A 22,768-nucleotide genomic window follows, 5' to 3' on the forward strand; every position below is an offset into this window, starting at 1 on the left:
TTAACTCTTGGGGAAAATAATTAGCATCACACGTCATGTGCATGGAAGTTGCCAAACCAATTAACCAACTACAAGGATTACTGTTAATAGCACCAGTTTTCCTATAACTTGATATTGCTGGATAGTTTTGATGAACTGCAAAAGCATTTTTAGTTTGTTTTCTGTTGCCACCCTGGAACTTTTCTTTATTAGTGCCACTATGTTTTGTATGATTCCTTGCAAATGAAGGAAAACAACTTTTCTGCTTGTATATGTTGATAATATAATTTTGGTTATTGAGGACAAACAAGATTGTACAAAAACAAGATTGGGTGCAGGCCTGGCCAGGACATAGGGGTCCTGATTGTGATAAAGGTGACCTGTGTGCTTGCTTGCTTGCTTAACAGCTTTTGGAAACTTCAAGGTCCCTGCTTTCCCTTCTTATGGTCTTTGTACTGGACCTGGAGACTCCAATAGAGAGCATTCCATGTCAAGGAGGGCAAGGGAGCACTCTATCAAATGACAGGGCAGGAGGTACAAATGACAGGAGCAGGGGCTTTTCACTGGTGGTGCCCATTGTATGCCTCACTCTTCCCAGACCTGCTCTCTTTTGGCCTGTATTTTGGAGCTTTATAATTTAGGAAGACTTTGAAAGAACTGTTTGACAAGTCTTATCAGTTGCTGACGTATGAGCGGATTTTATTTGCTGCTATTCTGTGCTTCTGGTGCACCAGGGTTTACACCAGTGTAATAGAGTTGGCCAGGATGCCAGAAGGGATACAATTTATGAGCTTTCTCCGTTATCTGCACAGCAGGGGGTGTTCAGTCAACAGTGCAAAGGCTGAGCTGAAGCATTCCCTGCCGGTTACCTGCTTTCAGCAATAGGGGTCGCTGTTTGGTAGTATCCAATTGGTTAGCTGTCAGATTCTAGAGTTCCCTATTGGTGGCTCTTCGGTAATTCACAAAATACAGAATCCATTCATAAAACACAGTGTTCATTCATAAAGCAGTAACATAAATCTCCATTGCTACATATTGGGTGTATATTTCAGCAGTTGAACGTACGTGTTTATGGCCATGCTGTAGAGTAGTGCTTATGCGACTGTGAATAAAAGGTGGCTGGGCTCATCGTCCTCGGAGTTTGGGAGGGAAGAGGTGACAAAATTGATTTCTAATAAGTGCCCCCCTTGATTTCCATAACAAGTCCTTGAGTCTGTACTCTGAATAGTGACACCAGGGACCTAGAAGGTGCACAGTCTCATCAGGGCTGACTTTAAGGCAACTGGAGAAATTGGGCAAAATTGGACCCTGCAGGCCGCTCCTAAGGGGGCTCCTGCACCAGGGCAATCTAGATGGATTTTATTTATAAGATTTTGCAGACTTTGACTGTGAACTGGAGCCCTACGGGAAAAAAAATTTCAAGTTGCGCCCCACTGCTTCAAATTGGGCCCCACTGGCTAGCCCTGAGTCTAATAGCTGCTGGGCCTCAGTTACCGGTGCCCTGTCCTTGCATGAAGTCTTGGGTTTACAATTTTGATAGCGGGGAGACTGTGTTACTGTATGTAGGTTTTATTTTATTTGTTTTTTATCTTATATTTTGGAAATGTACATCGTTTTCCCCCTTTAATTTTTTTGGTGGCCCCCAAGACAGTGGGGCCCTAAGCTATAGCTTGTTTAGCTTATACGTAAATCCGGCACTGCTTATAGGCAACAAACCACCGGGCTGCGAAAGCTTTGACAGAAAGCGTGTAATGACAGATCTGCGGAAGGTGCAGAAATGAGCGCCGAAAGTTCAGCGTCCTCGTTTCAGAAGAAGCCCTGCCTTTCGTTGCCCAAGTGTTCCGTGCCAAGTCCTCTTAAAGGTCCAAGACGAAAAAACATGTTTTCGCTTTTTTAAAGAAAAAGGAAAGGACCGACTTCGCTGCCCGATCGTCCAGGGTCAGGCACAGGCGCAGCGTGCAGGTGGCCCGGCCGGAGCCGCGCCAAGGAAGGGGCAGGGAGGCGGGCGGAAGCGGCGGGATGCCCCCGGAGCCCCGGCAGCGTGAGTCGGCTCGGTTCCCGCAGGAAGGCGCGGCCGGAGGAGCGCGGCGGGCGGCTTCTCTTCCCGGAGCAGTGGAGGGCAGACGCGGCGGCGGCGGCGGAGGCTGCTGCTTCTCCTCGTGCTTCTCGTGCGCCTCCTCCTCCGCCCCCGCCATGGCGCGGCCCTCCTTCTCCCTGGCCGCCTGCGAAGTGATCGGCTTCGACCTGGACCACACGCTGTGCCGCTACCACCTGGTCGAGAGCGCCCGGGTGAGTGAGGGGCAGCCGAGGGGAGACGGCGAGGCGAGCGCCGGGGCAGCCCGAGCGGCGTCCGCTCTTCGCCCGCTGCGCCGCCGCTCCCTCCGCCCTCGTCGCAGCCTCGGCCGGGCGCTTCGCCACCGCCGGCCGAGAGCGGCGCTGCGACGCGGGCGGAGGAGGCGAGGCGGGCGTCTCGGGGAGGGGACTCTTTGGCTGAGGCGGCGGCGTGGTTTTGGCGGGCCTCCTCGGTCTGCGGCCCTTCTGGCGGGCCTGCTGGCGAAGCAAGGAAACTCCCGCCCCCTGGAGTCCTTTGGCGCTGCATTTCTGCTCGCTGCCCGGGGCAGAGTCAGCCTCTTGGAGTCAGTGGAGCCTCCTTCCGAGCAGACGCGCGCAGTGCTGCTCATAATTACTCGGAAGGAAGGGCCACGGGGCTCCGTGGAGCTTACTCCCGAGTAGGCAAGCGTTGGGTGGGGAGAGGGCTCGGGAGCTGCTTCACATAGGCATCTGGCTGGCCGCTGTCAGTGCAGGATGCTGGGCTACAGATGCCCGGATCCAGCGGGGGGAATTACGTACCAGCAACTCGCCCTTGTGTTTCTTCCAGCCCATGTCCCTGAGGCAGAATATGTCGGGTGCCTTACATTTCTGTGTTTCCAAGTTTTATTCATGTAAGAAATGTATGCACCACGCTTTGAAAATATGCATGGCAAAGCCCTTAAAGTTGGTTACAGAACAGACTGAAACATTAATCATAATATAACCAGTGCAAGGAAATATATTTGTGTCTTGCTTGGGGAAAACACATTGGTTTTTGTTTTTGTTTAAAAAAACAAGGTAATTTACAAAGCTGCAGACAAAGCTGAACCTCCTCCCTACTGTGCTTGCTATCCATTATTATTACTATTTTTATGTCCCTCCTTGCTCAAGGTGGCCTACATGGTTCCCCCCCACTACATCCTGTCAGGTAGGTTAGGCAGAGATCAGGATCACCTAGTGAATGAGTGGGGATTTGAACTTCGAAGTCCTAGTCCATTACTCTAACCACTATACCACACACCTCAATCTTCAAATGTCTGTTCCTCCCCTCTGTCCCCTTATCCTCAAGTATTTATATGAAGGTTTGAAACTCTCCCCTGGGAATTTCCGTTGTGGAAGTGCAACTCATTTGAATGGCAGGTATTCAAGAGCACATATGATAATAGAGCACCTGTGATAAAAGTTAGTGTGGGAAGAACTCTGGTTTCTCCTCATGGGTCCAGCACAATTACAACAAGCATGAGATCTAGTATTTTTTATACAACCAGAGAAAAACTTCACCTTCAACTTTTATCCTGGTGTAAAATCTATGGGCATCTTTAATTTACGAAATTGTAACTGGTTTTATGCCAGTTTAATAGCTTCTTCCAGAAGAGTCCTGAGAAGTAAAGTTTGAAGACAGAGAACCCTACCCTCACACTTCTAAATTCCTAGGGCAGGCTTTCTCAACAGGATTATTCCCAATGGAGGAGAAAGAGTGCACATTAGTGACAGAGAGACTGCACGTTTATTGTTCAAACACAAGTTGCAATATTTACTGAAAATTTTTGCATCTCACTTTTCTAAGAGTTTGCCAAGGTACAAACCATGTAAACAAGACCATCTCAAGCTCTTTCCATGCACCTAGTTCAACTACAGTGGTACCTTGGGTTAGATACGCTTCAGGTTACACACGCTTCAGGTTACACACTCCACTAAGCCAGAAATAGTGCTTCAGGTTAAGAACTTTGCTTCAGGATGAGAACAGAAATCGTGCTCTGGCGGCGCGGCGGCAGCAGGAAGCCCCATTAGCTAAAGTGGTGCTTCACGTTAAGAACAGTTTCAGGTTAAGAACGGACCTCCGGAACGAATTAAGTACTTAACCCGAGGTACCACTGTAGTTTTCTATGGGTGCATTGCTCACATTAAAGAAGTAACTATGAGACAAAACATAAGGAGGGGAAAAAACATTGAGGTGAGGCTGGATTACATTTCAGAACATTTCCCCCTTCATTCTCAAAATGTCACCTTGAGGGTAAAGAAATGTGAGTGTTAAGAATTAATCTAAATGTTAGCCGTTTTATGTGCAGAACATTCTTCTGCAGCTAATAAGGTAAACTTTAAAGTGTGAAGTGACGGAATCTTGGAGTGTCTCAGTGTATTTAATTTTATGTAGCGTTACATCTTCCTTTCTCTCTTAATTTGCAGCTTATATATGATAGTTTTGCTCAGTACATGGTAAAAGAGAAAGGTTATGATAAAGAACTGCTGAACGTATCCCATGAAAGCTGGGATTTCTGGTAAGTGATTCTGTTTAAAAATGATAACTATTTCCAGACTTCTCGTCAGCTCATTAATTGCATGCATTAAAAGCACACACCCATACATATCTTTAAGGGTTACTTAGAATATTTTCCTGGATGTATGTCCTGTTTGGCTCAACCCTACTTCCTGCTGCTCAGGTACTCATCCTCACCACTTGGTTCTGTGGTTCTTTTGTTCAGTGACACCGTGGAATCCATAATCTCTCATCTAGAAAATTGAGCTGGATGGCTTTATTTTTCCTTCAGCCACTGCCTAACGACAATCAAAAAGGCAATCTTTCTTCTAGACTCCTCTCACAAATGGCTATGCAGCCTCCAGAGAAGTATTGGGGAACCCGTAGATCAGCATCTGGAGAACCCATCATATTCAATCATTGGCAATGCTGGTTGGGGTTTATAAGAGTCCAACGATGCCCAGAGGGCCCCACCCCTGCCCTGGGTCCTGGCCTGGCAAGAAGTCTTTTCAACATACCCAATTTCTCTTAGGTTGTTTGGAATGATGATAGATTTGCCCATACTTCAGCATGTAATTAATTACTTTGCCAATTTCAGTGCATTTTGATGGAAGCCAAAAACAATGTAGAAAATAATGCAATTGTTTACATGTTTGCGGACTACAAAACAAAAAACCTTGAACAGTTCCTGACTTATGAACATGTGGATTGTGGCAGTTTATGCTCCATTTCTGACCAAATTCTCCAACTTTTCTACCCATCTCCCTCCATTGCCCTGAGTATCTCTTACTGCCATAAGTTTATTAAGTCCACTGACTGTACTCGGTATCACATGTATATATTTGGAATATAAGGTTAAATGTATACAAGCTTAAATGTATCATCTTTCTTACTCTGCTCCCCACCTGTACCTTATCGGTGAAACAAATGTAGCTTTAAAGGCTTGGTGTTGGATATGGAAGATGGCAACTTCCTTAAACTTGCAGAGGATGGAACTGTTTTGAGGTAATATATTTTATTTTATAAAAATAAAAATGTGGGGTGGGGAGGAATCTGTTTTCAAAGCACCATCATACTATTCTGTGAACTGATCATAATAATTCTACAATATGAATTGCTTTTACTCATCTAAATCCTACACTTGCTTCCAATAGTCTTCACCTGTCAGAGGAATGTAGCAAAGTAACTCTTCCAGTTAGTTAAGTAAAAATCCAATCAAAATACAGATAAAAGTTAATTAATTCTTTAATGTTGTCAGATAACAAAATTATTGAAGTTGAAAGCAATGTGTAAAATAAAACTATACTATTTATTATTTACACCAGAGGAAGAATTCATTACCTAGATTTTCAGCTTTTCCTCCCCTTCCCTCTTCTTTTGTCAAGCCTCTAAAAACATTAGCAATTTTTGACAGGAACTGACAAATGGAATGATCTGCCTGTCTAATCCAGGTCCAATGAAATCCAAAGATTAGACAAGAGCAATAAAAATGTCTAAAGAACTTAATTTTGTGACTCAGATTTGGTGTTATAATGTCTACATATATTGCCAAATTTGAGTCCAAAAATTATAAATCTGCTAGTGACTACTAGATCTCATTGCAGATTTTTTAGAATCTCCTGTTTGGACAGAAGAAGAAGAAATATTTCATACAATTCCTGCAATGATGTTCCACTAAGTCATACTCAGAGTAGACCTATTGATATCAGTGAACTTCTGAGTTGTTGAAGTCCAGTGAATTCAGTGGGTCTGCTCTCAGTAAAATTAATGTTGGGTATCACTCCATGCCTTTAATTCTTGGTACATATATGTGTTAAACAGGGCAAGCCATGGCACAAAATGCATGACCTCTGAAGAGATCTTAGATACATATGGAAGGAAGGAATGGAAACACTTCAAGACAATGAGTGGAATGGTTTCTCGTTCAGGTACCAGAGAAATATATGGTTGGGCCTCACTGGCTAATGTATGCACATATACGAAGGAATCTGTGGCTGGATTTCTTGGTATCTTTAGCCACCATTCTGTGTTTCTTTCACATGGAAGGAATCCATACGATTAAAGGGTAGCAGGGCTTCTCCACTGGCAGCATCCCCAATGTTGTGGCCTCTTGCCTGGCTCTGCCTTCTTTCGTCTTCAACATTGAAAGAAGGTGTGAGGGGGCAGCTTTCATGTGTTTTATGTCAGAAATTTTAATTATATATTATTTTGCTTGCTGTTATTTTGCTGGACTATTGTTGCTGTTTTAAATAATACTGCAAACTGCCTTGGAACCACTGGATGAAGGGTGGGTTTAAAATCCTCTTAATAAACAATACACAAATAAAATTCTTTTATTTTTCTCTGCAGCTAAATATTATGCCTATGACAATTACTTTGATCTGCCTGGGGCACTTCTTTGTGCGCGGATTATTGATGGTTTAAACAAAGTAAGTGTTAACAGTGGGTTTTTTCACTGGGCTGTAGACTAGGTTAACTTAAACGAGAGCTTTTTCTCCCTTGTGTTCCTCCTTTTTCTGTTCCTCACCTTGCTTAGGTATTATGTAATGGGCTTGCTTAACAATTATGCTGCAAGAGGAACTTAATTTCTGTGATGGGATTTTATATACCTGTTCCATTGCAATGAATAAGTTGGACCATGGCAGTCATAGGAGTCACTTCTGCAGATGACCAAGTAGTGGTCTTGGGGCTAAATTAGACATGATGTTCAACATGCACATATTTAAAATGCAAATAGCAGCCTTAGAGATTGGGATTGCAGAAGCTGGGGGTGGGAAATGAAACCATCTTCCTCCCCTGTCGCGGTTCTGATGAAGCACCCACTCCCCCTGCTCTGCCCTGCCCCTTACCTATGACAGACAGCACTGCTTCCAGATGGTGAATTGTATAAACCCTTAAATACCATCCTCCTACATGCATTCCAAATTCACACCTGTTTTCTCTGATGGATGACAAATGAATCTTTTGGTTTTCAGTCCTGAGTCTTGAGGCTAGGTTGATCTGTTCTAAAAGCTTTACAGATTGAACAGGCATACTGCTTTTCATTATCTGCAATGTACATTGTGGTTACTCTCCTTTGTTTTACTGAAGGGCATAGGCAAACCACAAGAACCTCTCTCACCCCATGTGCAAACACGCTGACAGAACTCGCCCAAGTTTGTAACTTTAGGGGTTTGCGGCCTAGGAGAGGCTATTCTCTATGGCAACCCCTAAGCGGGTGAATTTCCTCCCCACAGAGGTGCATCTGGCATTGTAATTATTAATTACATTTGTCAGTTCCTTTCATCACAGAAGTGAACCAAAGCGAGTTACGTTAGAATCAGTTAAAGCAAATACAACCAATAAAAGCCTAAAAGCAAAATCCACAAGGATAAAATATGAGTTTTATAGATCCTGCCCAGCTGAAAGAGGCCACAATTGCCCCAAACCCTTCAAATTAAAGGCCAAAAGCCTGGGCAAAGAGGAGGGTCTTTACCTGGTGCCTACAAATAAAGATGGTGCCAGATGTGCCTTCCTGGGGAATGCTCTTCCCTTCCCAGGGAGGCATACTTGACACCCTCTTTATATATTTTATTCACCACTGGAAGAGCCTGTTTTCCTGTTGCCACCCTCCAGATCTCCCATGGAAGGGACACAAAAAGAAGGACCTCATTGTATAGCTTTCATAATATTCAGAGGACACACCTCCTTACATTGGCAAAAGTAGCAGTGGTGGTAATATAATAATAATAAGAATAAGAATAAGAATAAGAATAAGAATAATAATAGTAAGTAATGATCGTATTAACCCCAATATTGGCCACTCCTGATTATTTCGTTTCTTTGGTGATCACTCGTAGCCGAGTAAGATTGTCTTCCATAGACACGGTTTTAACAACGAGTCTGTAAGTGACTGTGGAGGGCTTTTTTCAGCCAGAACTCACCAGAACTCCATTCCGGCACCTCTCAGGTGGATGCCATTGCCATTCTAAGAGAACAAGGGAGATGTTCATGGTGAGTTCCAGCACCTCTTTTTCTAGAAAAATAGCACTGATTAGAAGCCAGTAGTTTTTTCGGGGGGTGACCCATATTGCTGCCTGAAGTGAAGGATAAGGTACTGCACAGAGACACCTATTCCTTGTACTGAAGCTGAGAGAACTTGCAGTTGAATCTTGACAATACAAGAAGAAATACAATACAAAAGAAACAGTGCAGATTGGGCCCAGAAGGATAGGGCAAGTGAACAGGCAGCAGTTCTTTGGAGAGGAGGAGGGAGGCCTACAGAGAAAGGGGGACCACTGAGGGCACCTTGCCTAAGGGATCCTCCCCCCCAAATTGGAGCCAGTACTGGGTGCCCCAACCCCCTGCATCTGTCCCTCGCATCCGTCACTCTGCTCAGTGAAAGGGCACGTCCTGTGCTTTGAAAGCTGGGGTGGAAAAAGTAGGCCTAAGAAGTGGAAAAACGGTGTTGTCTCTCTTTTACATGCAAGGGTCATGGGGAGAGGGAACCTCAGCCTGGATTTGACCTGGTTCCTGGTGTTTGGGGCAAATGCGGACAGGGATGTTTTTGTTTGTTTGTTTGTTTGTTTACTAAGCACTCCAAGCCTTGTACCTGTAACTCCACTTCTGTGTTTAGAAATGTGTTTGTATTACTTTTGGTTTGCATGCAAAGTTTGCTGCCTCCGCAGGCCCATGTTGAAGCACTTCTGTATAGCAAAGCTTTTAAGTAATTTTAGGCATGTCACTAAGGAGAACAATTTACTACAACAGCTGAACTGCAAAGAGACAGATTTGTTAAAATGAAGAGCAGAAACCGAAACACTTTCATGCCCCTGTGATGCCTGTGATTAATCTGTTTTGTAAATAACATCAGTCTGCCAGTTTAGTTTCAGATTTTGTGGTAGAAGATTCCCCCCACCCACCCAAAATAGCAACACAGTAAGTGATGCAGAATGATCTGTATATTTCAGTATCGCAAGATTAATTATTGCATTTTTATTCATGATAGGTTGTTAACAGATAAGGAAAAAAGACGTTGCCTTTCAGTGTGAGTTAAAACCTGGGCTGTGTTGTAACTCCTATCTAAATCCCCATCCATTTCCCTTTCCCAGGCATGGACTATACACACACAGTAGAATGAGGTGACAGAATAGACTATACAAGTGGTTCTCAAAAATTTCACCTCAGATGGAGGCAAAGTTTGGAATAATCAGCTGGCAGTTACAGAAATAATGTTCTGCTGGTGTCTCATCCATCTTTGGAAATTACTAAATTATTTGCCACCATGTTTTCCTTGTGGCAAGAATTTCCAAAGTTCAGAGGCCCTGAGGCAAAGTACAGCCATTTGCTTTGGAGGTATTGTAACTCAACCAGGAGTGGGGGAATGAAACAAAAAAATCATAGAAGAGAGCATTGCTGCCTGGCCTTTGAACATGAGCTCGTCAAGCTACATTTTTGCTGTTGCTGCAGGTTCCCTTTGAAATCACTAATTTATGAAACTCACAGTGATTGTTCTGTTAAAATTTGGAGTGACTTTTAGTTGAGGAAGCTCAAAGGATTTCTTGGTGTTTTTTTCTTGCTTACAGCATAGTCCTAGGCGAAAATATGACTTTTGGAAGGATATGGTTGCTGCCATACAGCATAATTATAAGACTTCAGCTTTTAAAGGTAAGCAAATTCATTGTCATATGATGGGTATTTTTATAACAACAACAACAACACTATTCTTTGTGTATCTGACAGTTCATGGCAGTTAGTAGTCCGAGGGTTGAATGTGCCCATTCAATACCATATATATGGTTAGCTTGACCAAACTATAACCATTGCATAGAAGTGCACTAAAAGTCACTTCTATACTGATGAAAGTCTTCCAAGTTATCGATTCATAGTTAAGTGATGTTAAGTTAGGGTTATACTTGTACTTGGAAGATTTGCATCTAAGAATGGAACAAGATGCTTGGCGACAAAAAATGTGTTTCCCAGTTCTGTGTTTGCCTGAGACATCAATCTGTCCGTTCCTTTTTCTCCCTTGCAAATGCCCACCTCATGCCCTCACACAGCACTGGAAATTTTTATGTTTTCCTCTGAATGTCTGTTTCCAGCTTAAAATCCAACCAGGGTCAAGCTCACTGCAGAGCAATACATGCAGCAATGTTGTTAAGGGGCTGGAAACACCCAGTGTGTTTAATGGCAGGTCTGTTCCAGGAGGCCCTGCAAGAGTTCCTCACCCATGATATGGCATGGAGGCGGGAATGGTTCTTCAAGCATATCATACTCTAAGATGTACATAATCTGAGTGGATGTGTGTGTGAGAAATTTGCCGGAGGTAACTGTCATATATAGCTTATTCCAGACTTTTAAGTGGACTGTGAACAGGGAGAACGGACATCCCTAGACCACCTGCTTTCTATTTATTACAGGTGTCTCCCACCCCACCCCCACCCTCATTTCAGAATTCACTTCTGAGGACAGGTTCCCCCCAAAAATGTAACAATATGATAAATTATATTCAGAGATTGATGCTGAAGCTTTGCACAGTGCTGATAGGGAGTTGTATCTGTATTTCTCTACTTAAAATCTGTAAGTAGACTTGTACCTGCGGGCCTATATCTCCACGGCAGATTTTTCTCCTTCCTTTGAAGTTCTGTGAATCAAGATGATGGCTTAAAAGACTTAGGCCGCATGGCACTGAGATAGTAGTACCTTTGACTTCAAGATTCCCCTTACAGCACTTGCATCCTTTGAGATAGAGATAGGCTTGTTTTGTTTTCAGTGCAACCATGTAGCTGGTAGCTAAAAGCCCCACACATATTTTTTTAATAGAACAAATTCTCAGGTAGGATTTTTATTTTTAAAAAAATGTATTTCATGTATAAGTTTTTGTCAGTATAGTCATTTGGGAAAATAGCAATGACTTTGCCACAACACCATGATTCCAAGAAACAATTTTAGAAGTACTAAATAATGGCAAGCAAAACAGAAATAGGTTTCACTTTTTTATTAATACAGCTTTTAAAAATCACGTTTGACAAACACAACTAGACATTTTTAGAACAAAGTGTAAAATGCTGGTGTCAAATGAATATAATAAAGACCATTTATTTTTATTTCACACAGACAAAAAAAACGTAATCAAGAACTTAGTGTGGGTGAAATATTAATGTTAAAAAATGTAACTGGTCTCATGTTGGTACAATAAGTGAATAATTGTACAAGCACCATAGTGTAAAACTAATAAGCATAAATAATACTTCCCTCTCCACCGTCATTTATCATTCTCTCAATGCCATAATGTATTTAAGGGAGAGGAGACTATTTAAAAGCATTTGAATGTATATTTTCTTTTGGAAGAGACTTTTGACACAACCTAACCATGCTGAACTAATTTTATTCAGAATATTCCAGTTAGTCTGTAGCACCTTATATTTAATTTTAACTTACAGAACTTAACACATTGTTAACTAATTAACCAATGTGACAATCTTTATCATTCCTAATGACTAATTATAGTAGTTTCACATTAGATTTGTGAGTGATAATCACAGGGCTCACATTCATATGAACTTTGTATATGAGCTTGCCGGTGAACTCCTACCCGAAATACACTTCTGTGATAAGCTAGCCTCTGTGATTTCAAAAGAAATAACTTTGTTGCCATAGTGTCTTTCACCTATGAGTTCAGCCTCTTTTAACTGTGAAAATTATTTTTGAATCTACTTCGAGGGGGAAATAAACTCATTTAAACCAGTATCATTAATCAGATTATTAAAGAGTAAGTAGTGTCAGGATGGAAGCATTAGATCTTTAGAAATGCTTCTTTTCTACACTTCTGTGAATGATAAGACCCCATAGCCTTACAATTTTAAAGATCTAATCCTGGCAATTACAGTTGGGATTTCTCAGTGTTTGGGTGGGTTAAATACATTGTTGAGTATTGCACTGAAATACAATTATAGTTTGTGAACATCACCCTTTAAAATAGGAGTGAGGAACATATGGCCCTCCAAATGTTGTTGGACTACATCTCCTATCATCCCTAACAATTAGCTGGAGTTAATGGGAGTTGGAATCCAGCAACATTCTGGAGAGCCACAGACTCCCGACTCCTTCTTTAAAATGTCTTTTAAAAACAGCACCTAAGATAAACATAAAGTAGCATTTGCCTTTGAAATTTAATTTTGAGTTCACACTTTCTTCAGCTAGTCTCCTCTGGACATCTACAAGTAGAAACACAAATACTAAGATACTATATGTTGGGGGTGGCAGAATGTTATATTTGTGCAAATAAGAAACCTGAGAAGGAGGAGTGAACGTACTCTGAAGAGAACAGGCCGTTCGATTCATTGTTGGGCAGCTGCAACCAGACTTGATCATTTTCCATGAGCTCAATAACAGCACTACCAGAAGCCTGATCGAGGTAGCCTTTCTTGTACTCATCAAAGGTGTACATGATGGGCGAGCCATTTTTGTACAGGCCTACCCAAACATGTGACCCTTTCACATGCACGTGGTAAGCAAAGTAGTAAAGTCCTGGTATCCTGCAAGTGAAGATCCCTGACCTGGGGTCGTAGTGCTGTTGTCTGTTGTACAAGATCTTATCAAATCTGATAGGGGCAGCTGATGCAGGGTAAGCTTTGGAAAGAGTGGCAGTGAAAGCTGACACCGGGAAGCCAGTTAGACCTTGCACTTCACCAGCTTTCATAACAGGTATTCCAGCCAGGGCCTGGCCTCCTGGGATTACTGCTTCTCCAGGAGGCCCAGGTGGACCTGGTGGACCTGGCAAACCAGGCTGTCCATTGTGGCCTTTGGGGCCTGATGGTCCTGGGGGTCCCATAGGCCCATCTAAACCCTTTGCAGCAATACCAGCTGGGCCCGGTAATCCTGGTGCACCCGTTTCCCCTTTACTGCCAGGGAATCCTGGAATACCTGGAGGACCAATTGGTCCTTTTGTACCAGGTATTCCTGGCGGTCCTCTAGGGCCTGGTTCACCATTGAATCCTGCCACTCCCTTAGGTCCTGGTGATCCCATTGGGCCAGGTAGGCCAGGTTGCCCAGCATGCCCTGCATCCCCTTTTGGACCTGGCAAACCTGGTTGTCCTTTTGGGCCAGTAAGTCCTGGCTCCCCTGGGTATCCTGATTTCCCCTGCAGTCCTAGTAGACCCCTATCCCCTTTAACACCTGGGAATCCTGCTGGACCTGCAGGGCCTCTCTCACCCTTGAGTCCAGGGAGGCCATTTTCACCTGGTGCACCTCTGAGCCCTTGAGGGCCTACATTCCCAGGTGGTCCGAGTGGCCCTGGTTCACCTGGAGCACCAGCTAGTCCTTGTTCTCCCTTTTCTCCTAGGGCACCAGGGAGACCTTCAGGTCCTCTCTGTCCCTTCATCCCGGGCAACCCTGGTTTTCCAAATCCTGGGAGACCAGAAGGCCCAGGAAGGCCAGAGGGACCTGGAAGTCCTTTTGCTCCAGGGATCCCTGGTATTCCTGGTGGTCCACTTGGTCCAGGTTTTCCTACTCCTGGTTCTCCACGTTCCCCACGAGAGCCTTGTGGACCTGGGGCGCCAATGGGACCTGAGGTGCCTGGAAAACCCCGCTCCCCTTTAATACCTGGCTCCCCTGGAAATCCTCTTTCCCCAGGCTTTCCTACCCCTGCTGGTCCTGGAGGGCCTGAAGGGCCCTGTGGCCCCGGCAGACCTCTTTCACCTGGGCGACCTGGAGCCCCATATCCGTTCTCACCCTTCTCTCCATTGATACCAGAAATGCCTTGCTCACCTTTTTCTCCTGGGGCACCCCTTAGCCCTTGTGGCCCTGGCAGACCTTGTTTTCCAGCAACAGATATCCCAGCTGGACCAGGAATTCCAGGGGCCCCTGGGGGACCTCTTGGCCCTGGGAGACCGGTGGGGCCCATATCTCCTTTTTCACCAGTTAGTCCTCTTTCCCCTGGCCTTCCTTGCAAACCTGGCAGGCCTGGCTTTCCAACGGTTGAAAGTCCTGGGGGTCCTGGGGGTCCCGGTGGCCCTTGAGGTCCTTGGCTTCCATATCCTGGTTTTCCTGGAGCCCCTGCAGAGCCTGGGAGTCCTCTTGGACCGGGAGGGCCTGCTGGACCAGATGGGCCTTGATCACCCCTTGCCTGGACAACTAAAGCAATAATAATAATAATAATAATAATAATAATAATAATAATAATACATTAGTAAGTTCCAGGAATTAAGTGACTCAAGAAATAGCAGTCAGGATTAAAAAAAGTCTTTAAAAACCTGTAATCACTAATTCAGATTGAATCAGAGATGGTGTTCCTCATAATAACTAGTTTTACCCTCACTGAGCTACAGTTCCCAGAACCCTTGACAAACTACAGTTCCCAAGATTCTTAGGGGGAAGTCATGTGCATTGAATGTGCTTTAAATGTATGATATGCATCTGCCGGAACCTCACTTTCTACTTCCTCAAAGTCCAGGGTTCCTGTTTAGCTAGTGGAGTTGCTACAGTAGTACTGCTTTCCCATATCACTAGAGCAATTTGGGAAGCCCCCAACTGCATGCCACAGGTTGTGTCCATGCCAACATCAACCCTTTGGAAAATTGTCTAATGCTAGGTATGGGGAGGACGATAGCATAGAAATCATCATGTATCATCTTCCAGTCTGACAGAATAATGTGAATACTGGGGATGAAGTCTATGGTCATCTTTCAGTTCTGCTTGCTGTCATCTCTCTGACTTGCTGTTCTTTAACACCATTTCCCCCTACAATTCCTGGTTAATATTTCTAGGATTAGTCCAGCCTTCCCCATCCTGGTGCCTTCCAGGAATTATACTTTTAAATGCTTTGTTTTGGCAAATGTGGGTACGCCTAGGTTTGCCACCTGTTCATCATTTTTATGGACTATTCATATTTTAGAAAGTTCTCCCATAATATGTGAAATATGTATTGTGGATGAAGCTTGTTGATAGTTTTCCCCAAGAAACAAAATCTAGAGCAACAAAAGTACATTCACAATTTTTAAATAACACATGTTCCTTGGTTGCCTGATAGGGATGTTTTTGCCCAGAGAATGTGAGGACAAATGTGGGGAGGAGGGAATGTGTTTTCTAGGAAGAAACAATTCAGGAAATTAAATGTGTCTTTTCTAAGAGACCTTATCTGGTGTAAAGAAAGAAGGCGGGTCCTATAAGCTCCACAATGTCAGATTTCTCATGTCCTGCTGACCGGAAAAACCAATAGTTTGTGAAGTTAAAGGGTGGGAGCCATACACAGTCCAGAACAAATGAATCAAGTAACATGCAAAACAATCCTATGCATGTTTTCTCAGACATAAATCCCAATGTTTTCTATGTAGCTTACTCACAGAAGAAGTAAGGAGGCAGAGGATTTAATGTCTGTTCAAGAAAACTTCAAATATGAAATCTAGTTTTAGCATTACAACCTCACGGTTGTGTTTATAGGGTTGCTGCCTACACTGCAGAAAACTGCTTCTAATAATATATTGAAACTATAGTATTACATAAGAAAACCTGAGCTTGGCTGACTTTAGTGGGACTATTCCTTAGTAGTTTTGGAACTGTAGCTGCAAAAGCTATGTTTAAGCAACTAGATTTGGGCTCCCAAACTGTGGTTCATGAATCGCCACTGGTCCATGAGCTTTATTCTGGTAGTCTGTTGCATATGGGCATTTGTGGTTCAAGAAATAGTCATATTTGTATCTTACTGTATTGCAATCCAATCTGTAATGACAACGTATGCGAAACAAAAGCGGTAATAAAAATAAAATTAAGAATATAACATTACAACTTCGAGAGGCAGAAAAATCATTAAGTGGTTAGCAGTTTCCTAGTGGTCTGTGCAGGGGCGGGGGAGGTTTGTGAAACACTGAACTAGATGGTTGCATGGTGTTCTAGAAACCAGCAGATGGAGCCATTCAACCATACGTTAACCATAGCAAATCATGTAAAGGAATTTAATTTCTTCCGTAATAACCCTTTTCTATTTCTTGCTCTGGGAGCAGGCAGAATTTTGTGCAGCCATAGGAGATACTCATTAAAACAAAGTATTGAAACATAAGCAGAGTTGTTTTTTTAAAAACAAAATAAATAAAATGGATTAGAATAAAATAAAATACATTAGAAGTTTTAATTTTTCCAGTGCCATAGCTTGCATAATTTAAACCACCTTGTTCATAGTTGCAGATAATAGCAGAGGGTATGGAGGTTAAAACTGAAAACAAATTGTGATTAGCTAATGAAGGTGTCGATTGAAATACTGTGGAACAGGAGAGACCTCCGATCACAAAGTCCAGTACTATGGTGATCACTGGGACCATAAGAAATGCAAATAAGTCTAAGTTTGTAAAAGTTTGTCAGATGATTTTGTATGAATTATATCAGCTATTATTTATTTGTTGGGAAAGGGGGACAGCCTCACATTTAAGATACTGCATTCTCCATGGATAAAAGCGATAAACAAATATGCCCAGGGATATAAATTTAATCAGCTTTGCAAAACTTTGGTGATTCAGTATTAGGAAGGATAACTTAACAATCAGCATGCATTAGCTGTGTGTCTGTGATAATGTAGGATTTCCCCCCATACATTTTACATTATTTGGTCACTTCCATGTCAACCCACATCTGAAAACACCCTGTGACATGGGTTTATCTGATAGTTCAAAACACAGAGAGGGTTGAGAATAACCAAATGTAAGAAAGAAGTATGGCAATGAAGGCAATGAAGGCAGAAGTAAGCAGCTGATCAACTAGTAAGTAAAGGAGCCAAGCAGCTCTGTTGGCAAGAGCGAATCTCAAAGAGGCTGTTTGGGATCAAGTGAGTAGGAAGCCAGAAAGCTTGTAAATAGTTTCCCTCTGCAAAGTGCTGAAGTACATGTGAGGTACCATTAAGGCTAAAATGTTCATTTAATGCTTTCTGGTTTGTGTACAGCAGGGAGCATTGTGGAACAGGTTTAGGATCAATTTAGTCAATATCTGAATACTTTGAGGAATCCAGATTGCCTAAATCTGATCTCTGTGTTTGTAGTCCTATTCTCACAAAGGATGCTTAAACTGATGGATTCTCCTAGGGCAGCAAATTGAATGAAAGAGCTTCATTCACTAGAACATACATTTTATTGAATATCTACCAGACTTAAAAACATTATTGGAGACTGGCCACACATTATAGCCACTGTAACAGAAGCTACCTAGGCTCTGATTGACACTTGAGAAAAGCTCAGGGGCATTTGGCCTGACATCACACTGAGAAAGAAGAAGTCGCCACTGGCAGAGAGCCTTTAGTTTCTCATTATCCTGTTCAGCTAATTTCCTCTAGCAAATTAGAAAGGAGGGATTTGCTGGGAAAGATGATGGGTGAAAAAGCCCATGGGCTAGCAGAGTCAACTTCTGTCTCAGCACAATGTTGGTAAACACCTATGAGTTTTCCTTGAGGGTCTGTAGTCTACTCTAGAGAGCATCTTAAAAATTCTCAGCAGTCAGAGCCTGGTCATTTTTATCTGTTGAATATAGCTCATCTCTTTTGAAGATGTCTCTGTATAGATCCATTAGCTAGAATGTAAAGAGTCTTTCCACTAACTTCAACTTAATTCTTAAATCCTTTAAATATTCAGAGTGAGTAGCATTCTGCAAACTTAAGGAGTCTTGAATCAGCTATTTATCATTGTGGTATGAGTCCTTACAGAATCAAAAGCAGGACTGCTATCTCTGATGTGTGAAGTTCCCTGTTCTATAGGGAAGCATAGTGACCCTGAATACCTAAATTGTCATCAAATCCCCCATATGTATAAGTGGGGATATTATTACTGAAGTTTCTTCGGGTAACAATATCTGAGTATCAGTTACATTATAAAGCTGTCCAATATTAAAACACTCAGTTCTCAAGTTTTTCAGTGGGCATGCCTTCAGACAGGAATTTAATAGCACTAAAAGTGGAAATGTCCCACTTATTTATTTATTGTTAATTAATGCAATTGCTACAAAGGGTCAACTTTTCCTCCCACTTGACTTAATACATTTCGACTGATGAGCTGTGTAATTAAATAGACTCTTTCCATCACATAGCCACTAATATTGTGTGTGTACACAGACACATTTAATGCCACAGATAAGAAAATACTGTCAAGTCACAGCAATATTTAAAGGAACATAAGCCTTATAAGTATACTTATAAGGAAGAGAATGTTATTCATTTTGGCTAGATATTTTTCCAAGAAAGTGGCACTTCACACATCTAGGCTAGGCTCTTAACATTATGCCAGCAGCAGTACTGCTTGTATCTGTGTTACCAGGTAAGAAGCAGTCAGTCTGGGAGGAGCCACCTTTGAGGCTCTTCTTCGTACCAGAGTTAATCCAGTCTCCTGAAGGTTGATACTGGAGTGGGAGGAGCCACAGGGTAAATCTCCTTCCCTGCAGCTCAATGGTTCTCATGTGATCCTGGCAATATTGGAGAAAGCAATATCATAGTGCTTCCCATGCCACAAGGGTAATATGAGTCCCGGGCCTACATTTCTGACACAGATTGATTATATATCCACTTCCCAATTCATGCATGCATAGCAGAACAAGACACTTGCAAAATAAGACATTTGGACATCAAAGTCCATGTACTGAAACTCTGGCGTTAAATAAGGTATGAGGAACCTGTGATCCATCAGATGCTGCTGGACATTGTCACCATTTTCCTTGTCCGTGGGTCATTCTGGCTGGGGCTGAAGGGAGTCTTAGCAATTTCTGGAGGGCTCCAGGTTACCCATTCCTGCCTTACATAATATGATTGCCATTCTAAGAAGCAGAGCATGCATCTGGTGAAGCAACCCTAAGTGAGCTTGGAATTACAGTTCAAGAGTTAAGAAAGCAATATTCTGCATCTGTAAAACCTGCCAAAATATTGCTTTAATTCTTTCTCATTCTTGTCTGCAATTTAATATCTTGTAATAGCATTGCTACTCTGAATTTGATTATTCGGTGTATTGTAGCCAATAGGATTTTTGAATCAAATAAACAAGATTCCTGGGAAGGTGTAGCTACACACCCATGTCTGTTTACGCTGGTTTTATACCACTTTAATTGCCACTGCACACTGCCCCAGCCTACCCACAGAGCCACTTACATGTATGGGTGTAAGCACAAGCAGATCTCACCAAGAAGAACTGAATGAATGAAACTCACAGCTACAAATTTCTAGAACTTCTGTCAAGGTTTAGTAATGATTGACATGGTTAATATTTTGCATGGTGGGATATATCCTGACAACTGAACAGTAGCATCTAAATGTTTTTAAATATATACCGGTAAATTTATGCTGCAATATGTATAATCTAGAGTAGCCCTGTTTACAATCTTGCTTCTGGGTATGCGTTGTAGGTTGTAGGTCTCTTAGTCATTCATACTAGCTTTGTATCCATATTGATCTGTGAATGTAAAGCTCAGAAAAACCACATGGTCCAGTCTTCCTAGGGTGAACCAGTTCAAAATTCAAGTGGGTGGTATTAGGTTTGAACATTTTCCTCTTCTAAGATAAATCTCATTTCTCATGGAAAGCTAGTATATCTACATTGGAGATTTCTCTCTCTGACATTCTACTTTTTAGTGTATTGCGCTGAAAGCATCTTATACAGAGAGCTTTCACGCATGCTATCCCCCCTGTGTTCACTGAAGTAGTACAGTTCCCAGGACTCTGTTACGTAGAACAACTCTTACATTATAAACCAGGTGAACAGCTGTTGTTTTTCCTGAGGCAGCTAGTGCTTCAGTGATAATTTTGTAAATACCTTAAATAAAATCTGTTTACCTTTATTCACAGAACTAATCCTTTTGTACCTGTAAACAACAGTTACAAAATATTTGCTATCTTAATTTACAATATACTGTAATCAACATGTTGAACAAAACTACGGGCTGTCCATATTTTTAAAAGGAAGCATTACTTACCTTGGCTTTTCACACCGAAAGGTAGGAAAGCAGGCCCTTTCACTGATTCACTAGACTGCACCTTAAAGCGTTCAGGATAATAGACAGTGCTGTAGACAATGTTCACGGAGAGCAGCAGCAGCAGAAAAGATATTTGTAACTTCATATTCCCAAATCCACTCTGTATTGAAGAAAAAGGTACAATATAATTCTTATAACAGAAAACTGAGTTGTAATAAAAACATACCCACAGCATTCTGCTTCAACACTTTTCCAGGCTTGTGGATTCAATGATACACATGTGTTAAAATGACATCATTTAGTTTAAAAAGTTGAATCAGAAGCCATTCTGGGTGTCAGATCTGGTCACATCTTATTGCATTATCAGCCTTCCCTACAGCATGTGGCGTGATCTATAAAATTGTTTGTGTGTGTGTGAAAATAACATAGCTTCTAGGTACTGAAATATTACATGCCTACAAGCCTTTTAAAATTCCCAGAAGAAGAAACTAGGTCTTCCTGTTTCAGGAGCTGTAGCCATCAGAAGCTTATGCATATGCAACAAGCAAGCCTTCTGCAGTAACTGTAACCAGAATACCCTCAAGTGCCATTAATGAGCACCTCTAAACCTCTGTCCCACTTAAATGTATTTGTAAACCAAGCCAGATGGAATTGTAGCATACCGGCATGTTGTAGGATTACAAATGTGCAGTAAAGCAGACTTCAGTCTTGCCTCATGCGTCCTGCTGCCACAGGTGTGCAGAGCAGAAGCTGCTGTTCCAAGCATCATCCTGACTTATTTATACTGTTTGTGCCTTCTGACATGAAGTTGCACTCTGTTGTAGCCCCGCCTTCAAACCAGGAAAGTGCTAATTATGGTGGAACGTTTTCTTGGCCAGGGATGTTGTGTCAGGTTGGATTTTTTTTTATTAATATTATTTTAGATGCCATTCCCTGTTCATGAATTTACTTTTATTGTACTGGGACTCAGACAGGTCATCTTGTAAGAAAATACATGAGTTGAAATAGAAAAGGGCAAACTTTTATTTTTCCTATTGAGATTTTCAAAGAAATGGGTAAGCCATGCTAAGACTAGATTTCTTCACTTGGCTGTTTTGGCAAGCAATCCTACTAAATGTGTGAGGGCTTCACTAAATGTGCAAGGGTCACAAAATGTATGTTCTCTCTGTACATAGGCCTACGCCACAAGTTAGAGATAAGCCAGAACTGCTCAAAGTTTCTCTAATTCCTTTCCCTACTTGCAAAAACCCATGTACTGCTTTTGAAAAAAAAACACCCTCGAATTTAGACTCTTTGAAAGAGAGAGTAAAAGAAAAAGAAAAGTGAACATTGCAAATAATTAGCGAAGTACTAAGCCAAGTGCAGAGGACTGCATTCAATGTAGCACTTAGTCTCTAATTCCATCAGCACAGGGTTTATTTATTGTAGAACAGAATATTCCCCTCCTCTGCTTCCTCCGCACATTCCCTAAAACAGTTCTGGGATTCCCCCCCCAACCCCCAGGAGTAGATTTGGGGATGACACATGGTATTAGAGTGGGGAAGAGATGGGGGAAGTCCCGTTGTGCTAACAGTAATCCTTGTACTAGCACTTTTATTTCATTTAATACCACCCAGAATCTCCTGCCAGATGATTCACTATCTTGAGGATCTCAGCTTTAAGTTGAACAGAGCCAGTTTCTATCTTACCCAGCTGCAAAAAAAATATTTTAAAAAATGCTTCCATTCCTCCCCTCCTCCTGTGCCTTCCTCTGTTTCCTCCATCAGCTTTTGGTTGCAGAAACAACAGCAACAACTATTCTAAATCGTGGAAGCCGGGTAAACCTAATGTTTATGTGTGCAACTGCACATAATTGATAGAACATTTCTTTTGAGCATTAAGCACTGCACCTTCCATTTCAATGGAGGAAGTAGTTTCATGTATGTGTTCCATTCCAGGTGTGGATTTCCTTTACTGGATGGAACATGTTGTGTGCCAGGAGTTCCATGTACACATTTAAGTGCCCATATGAACTTGAAATATGACCTTATTTTAGTTAATGTTCTTTCAGCACACACACACACACACAACCTTGTGCTACATGCTTTGGGGTATGGATGATCCTTTATCTTTGCAGTTGGCCTGCATTAGTAGTTCTGGTTCTCTGTAGTTTATTATGAACATCCTTACCCATTCTAAATCAGAGATTTGTTTCCCCACTAAATAGTCTGGATACTATTATTGCTACAGCTGATCTTTTCCCCTTGGTGCACCTGGCATGCACTAGATGCCACTTTTGATAAAAAAGTTTACACGTGTGAGCTCAAACTGTGA

General features: G+C 42.3%; 2 protein-coding genes across 3 annotated transcripts in view; one reads left to right on the forward strand and one right to left on the reverse strand.

Annotated features, from left to right (window-relative positions):
• The first annotated feature begins 1,565 nt into the window (after window positions 1-1,565).
• The window catches only part of NT5DC1 (5'-nucleotidase domain containing 1), a 145,532-nt gene continuing 124,329 nt past the window's right edge, over window positions 1,566-22,768 (forward strand). The window contains exons 1-7 of one of the 2 annotated variants that reach the window (XM_083608517.1): window positions 1,575-2,268; window positions 4,477-4,568; window positions 5,480-5,551; window positions 6,368-6,474; window positions 6,896-6,975; window positions 8,459-8,539; window positions 10,111-10,192. In XM_083608517.1, the coding sequence (XP_083464643.1) occupies window positions 1,999-2,268; window positions 4,477-4,568; window positions 5,480-5,551; window positions 6,368-6,474; window positions 6,896-6,975; window positions 8,459-8,539; window positions 10,111-10,192 (784 nt within the window). In that variant the 5' untranslated portion in view covers window positions 1,575-1,998. Of the gene's footprint in view, window positions 2,269-4,476; window positions 4,569-5,479; window positions 5,552-6,367; window positions 6,475-6,895; window positions 6,976-8,458; window positions 8,540-10,110; window positions 10,193-22,768 lie in introns of both variants that reach the window. The other variant, XM_083608518.1, reaches the window with a different exon arrangement.
• Window positions 11,508-21,207, reverse strand: COL10A1 (collagen type X alpha 1 chain). Its single transcript, XM_083608560.1, has 3 exons — window positions 21,118-21,207; window positions 20,456-20,615; window positions 11,508-14,659 (listed from the first exon to the last, which is right to left on the reverse strand). The coding sequence occupies exons 1-3, from the start codon at window positions 21,121-21,123 to the stop codon at window positions 12,795-12,797; spliced, it is 2,031 nt and encodes a 676-aa protein (XP_083464686.1). The 5' UTR covers window positions 21,124-21,207; the 3' UTR covers window positions 11,508-12,794.

This window comes from Podarcis filfolensis (assembly GCF_964270895.1).
Source record: "Podarcis filfolensis genome assembly, chromosome: 3".
NCBI classification, from domain to species: domain Eukaryota; kingdom Metazoa; phylum Chordata; class Lepidosauria; order Squamata; family Lacertidae; genus Podarcis; species Podarcis filfolensis.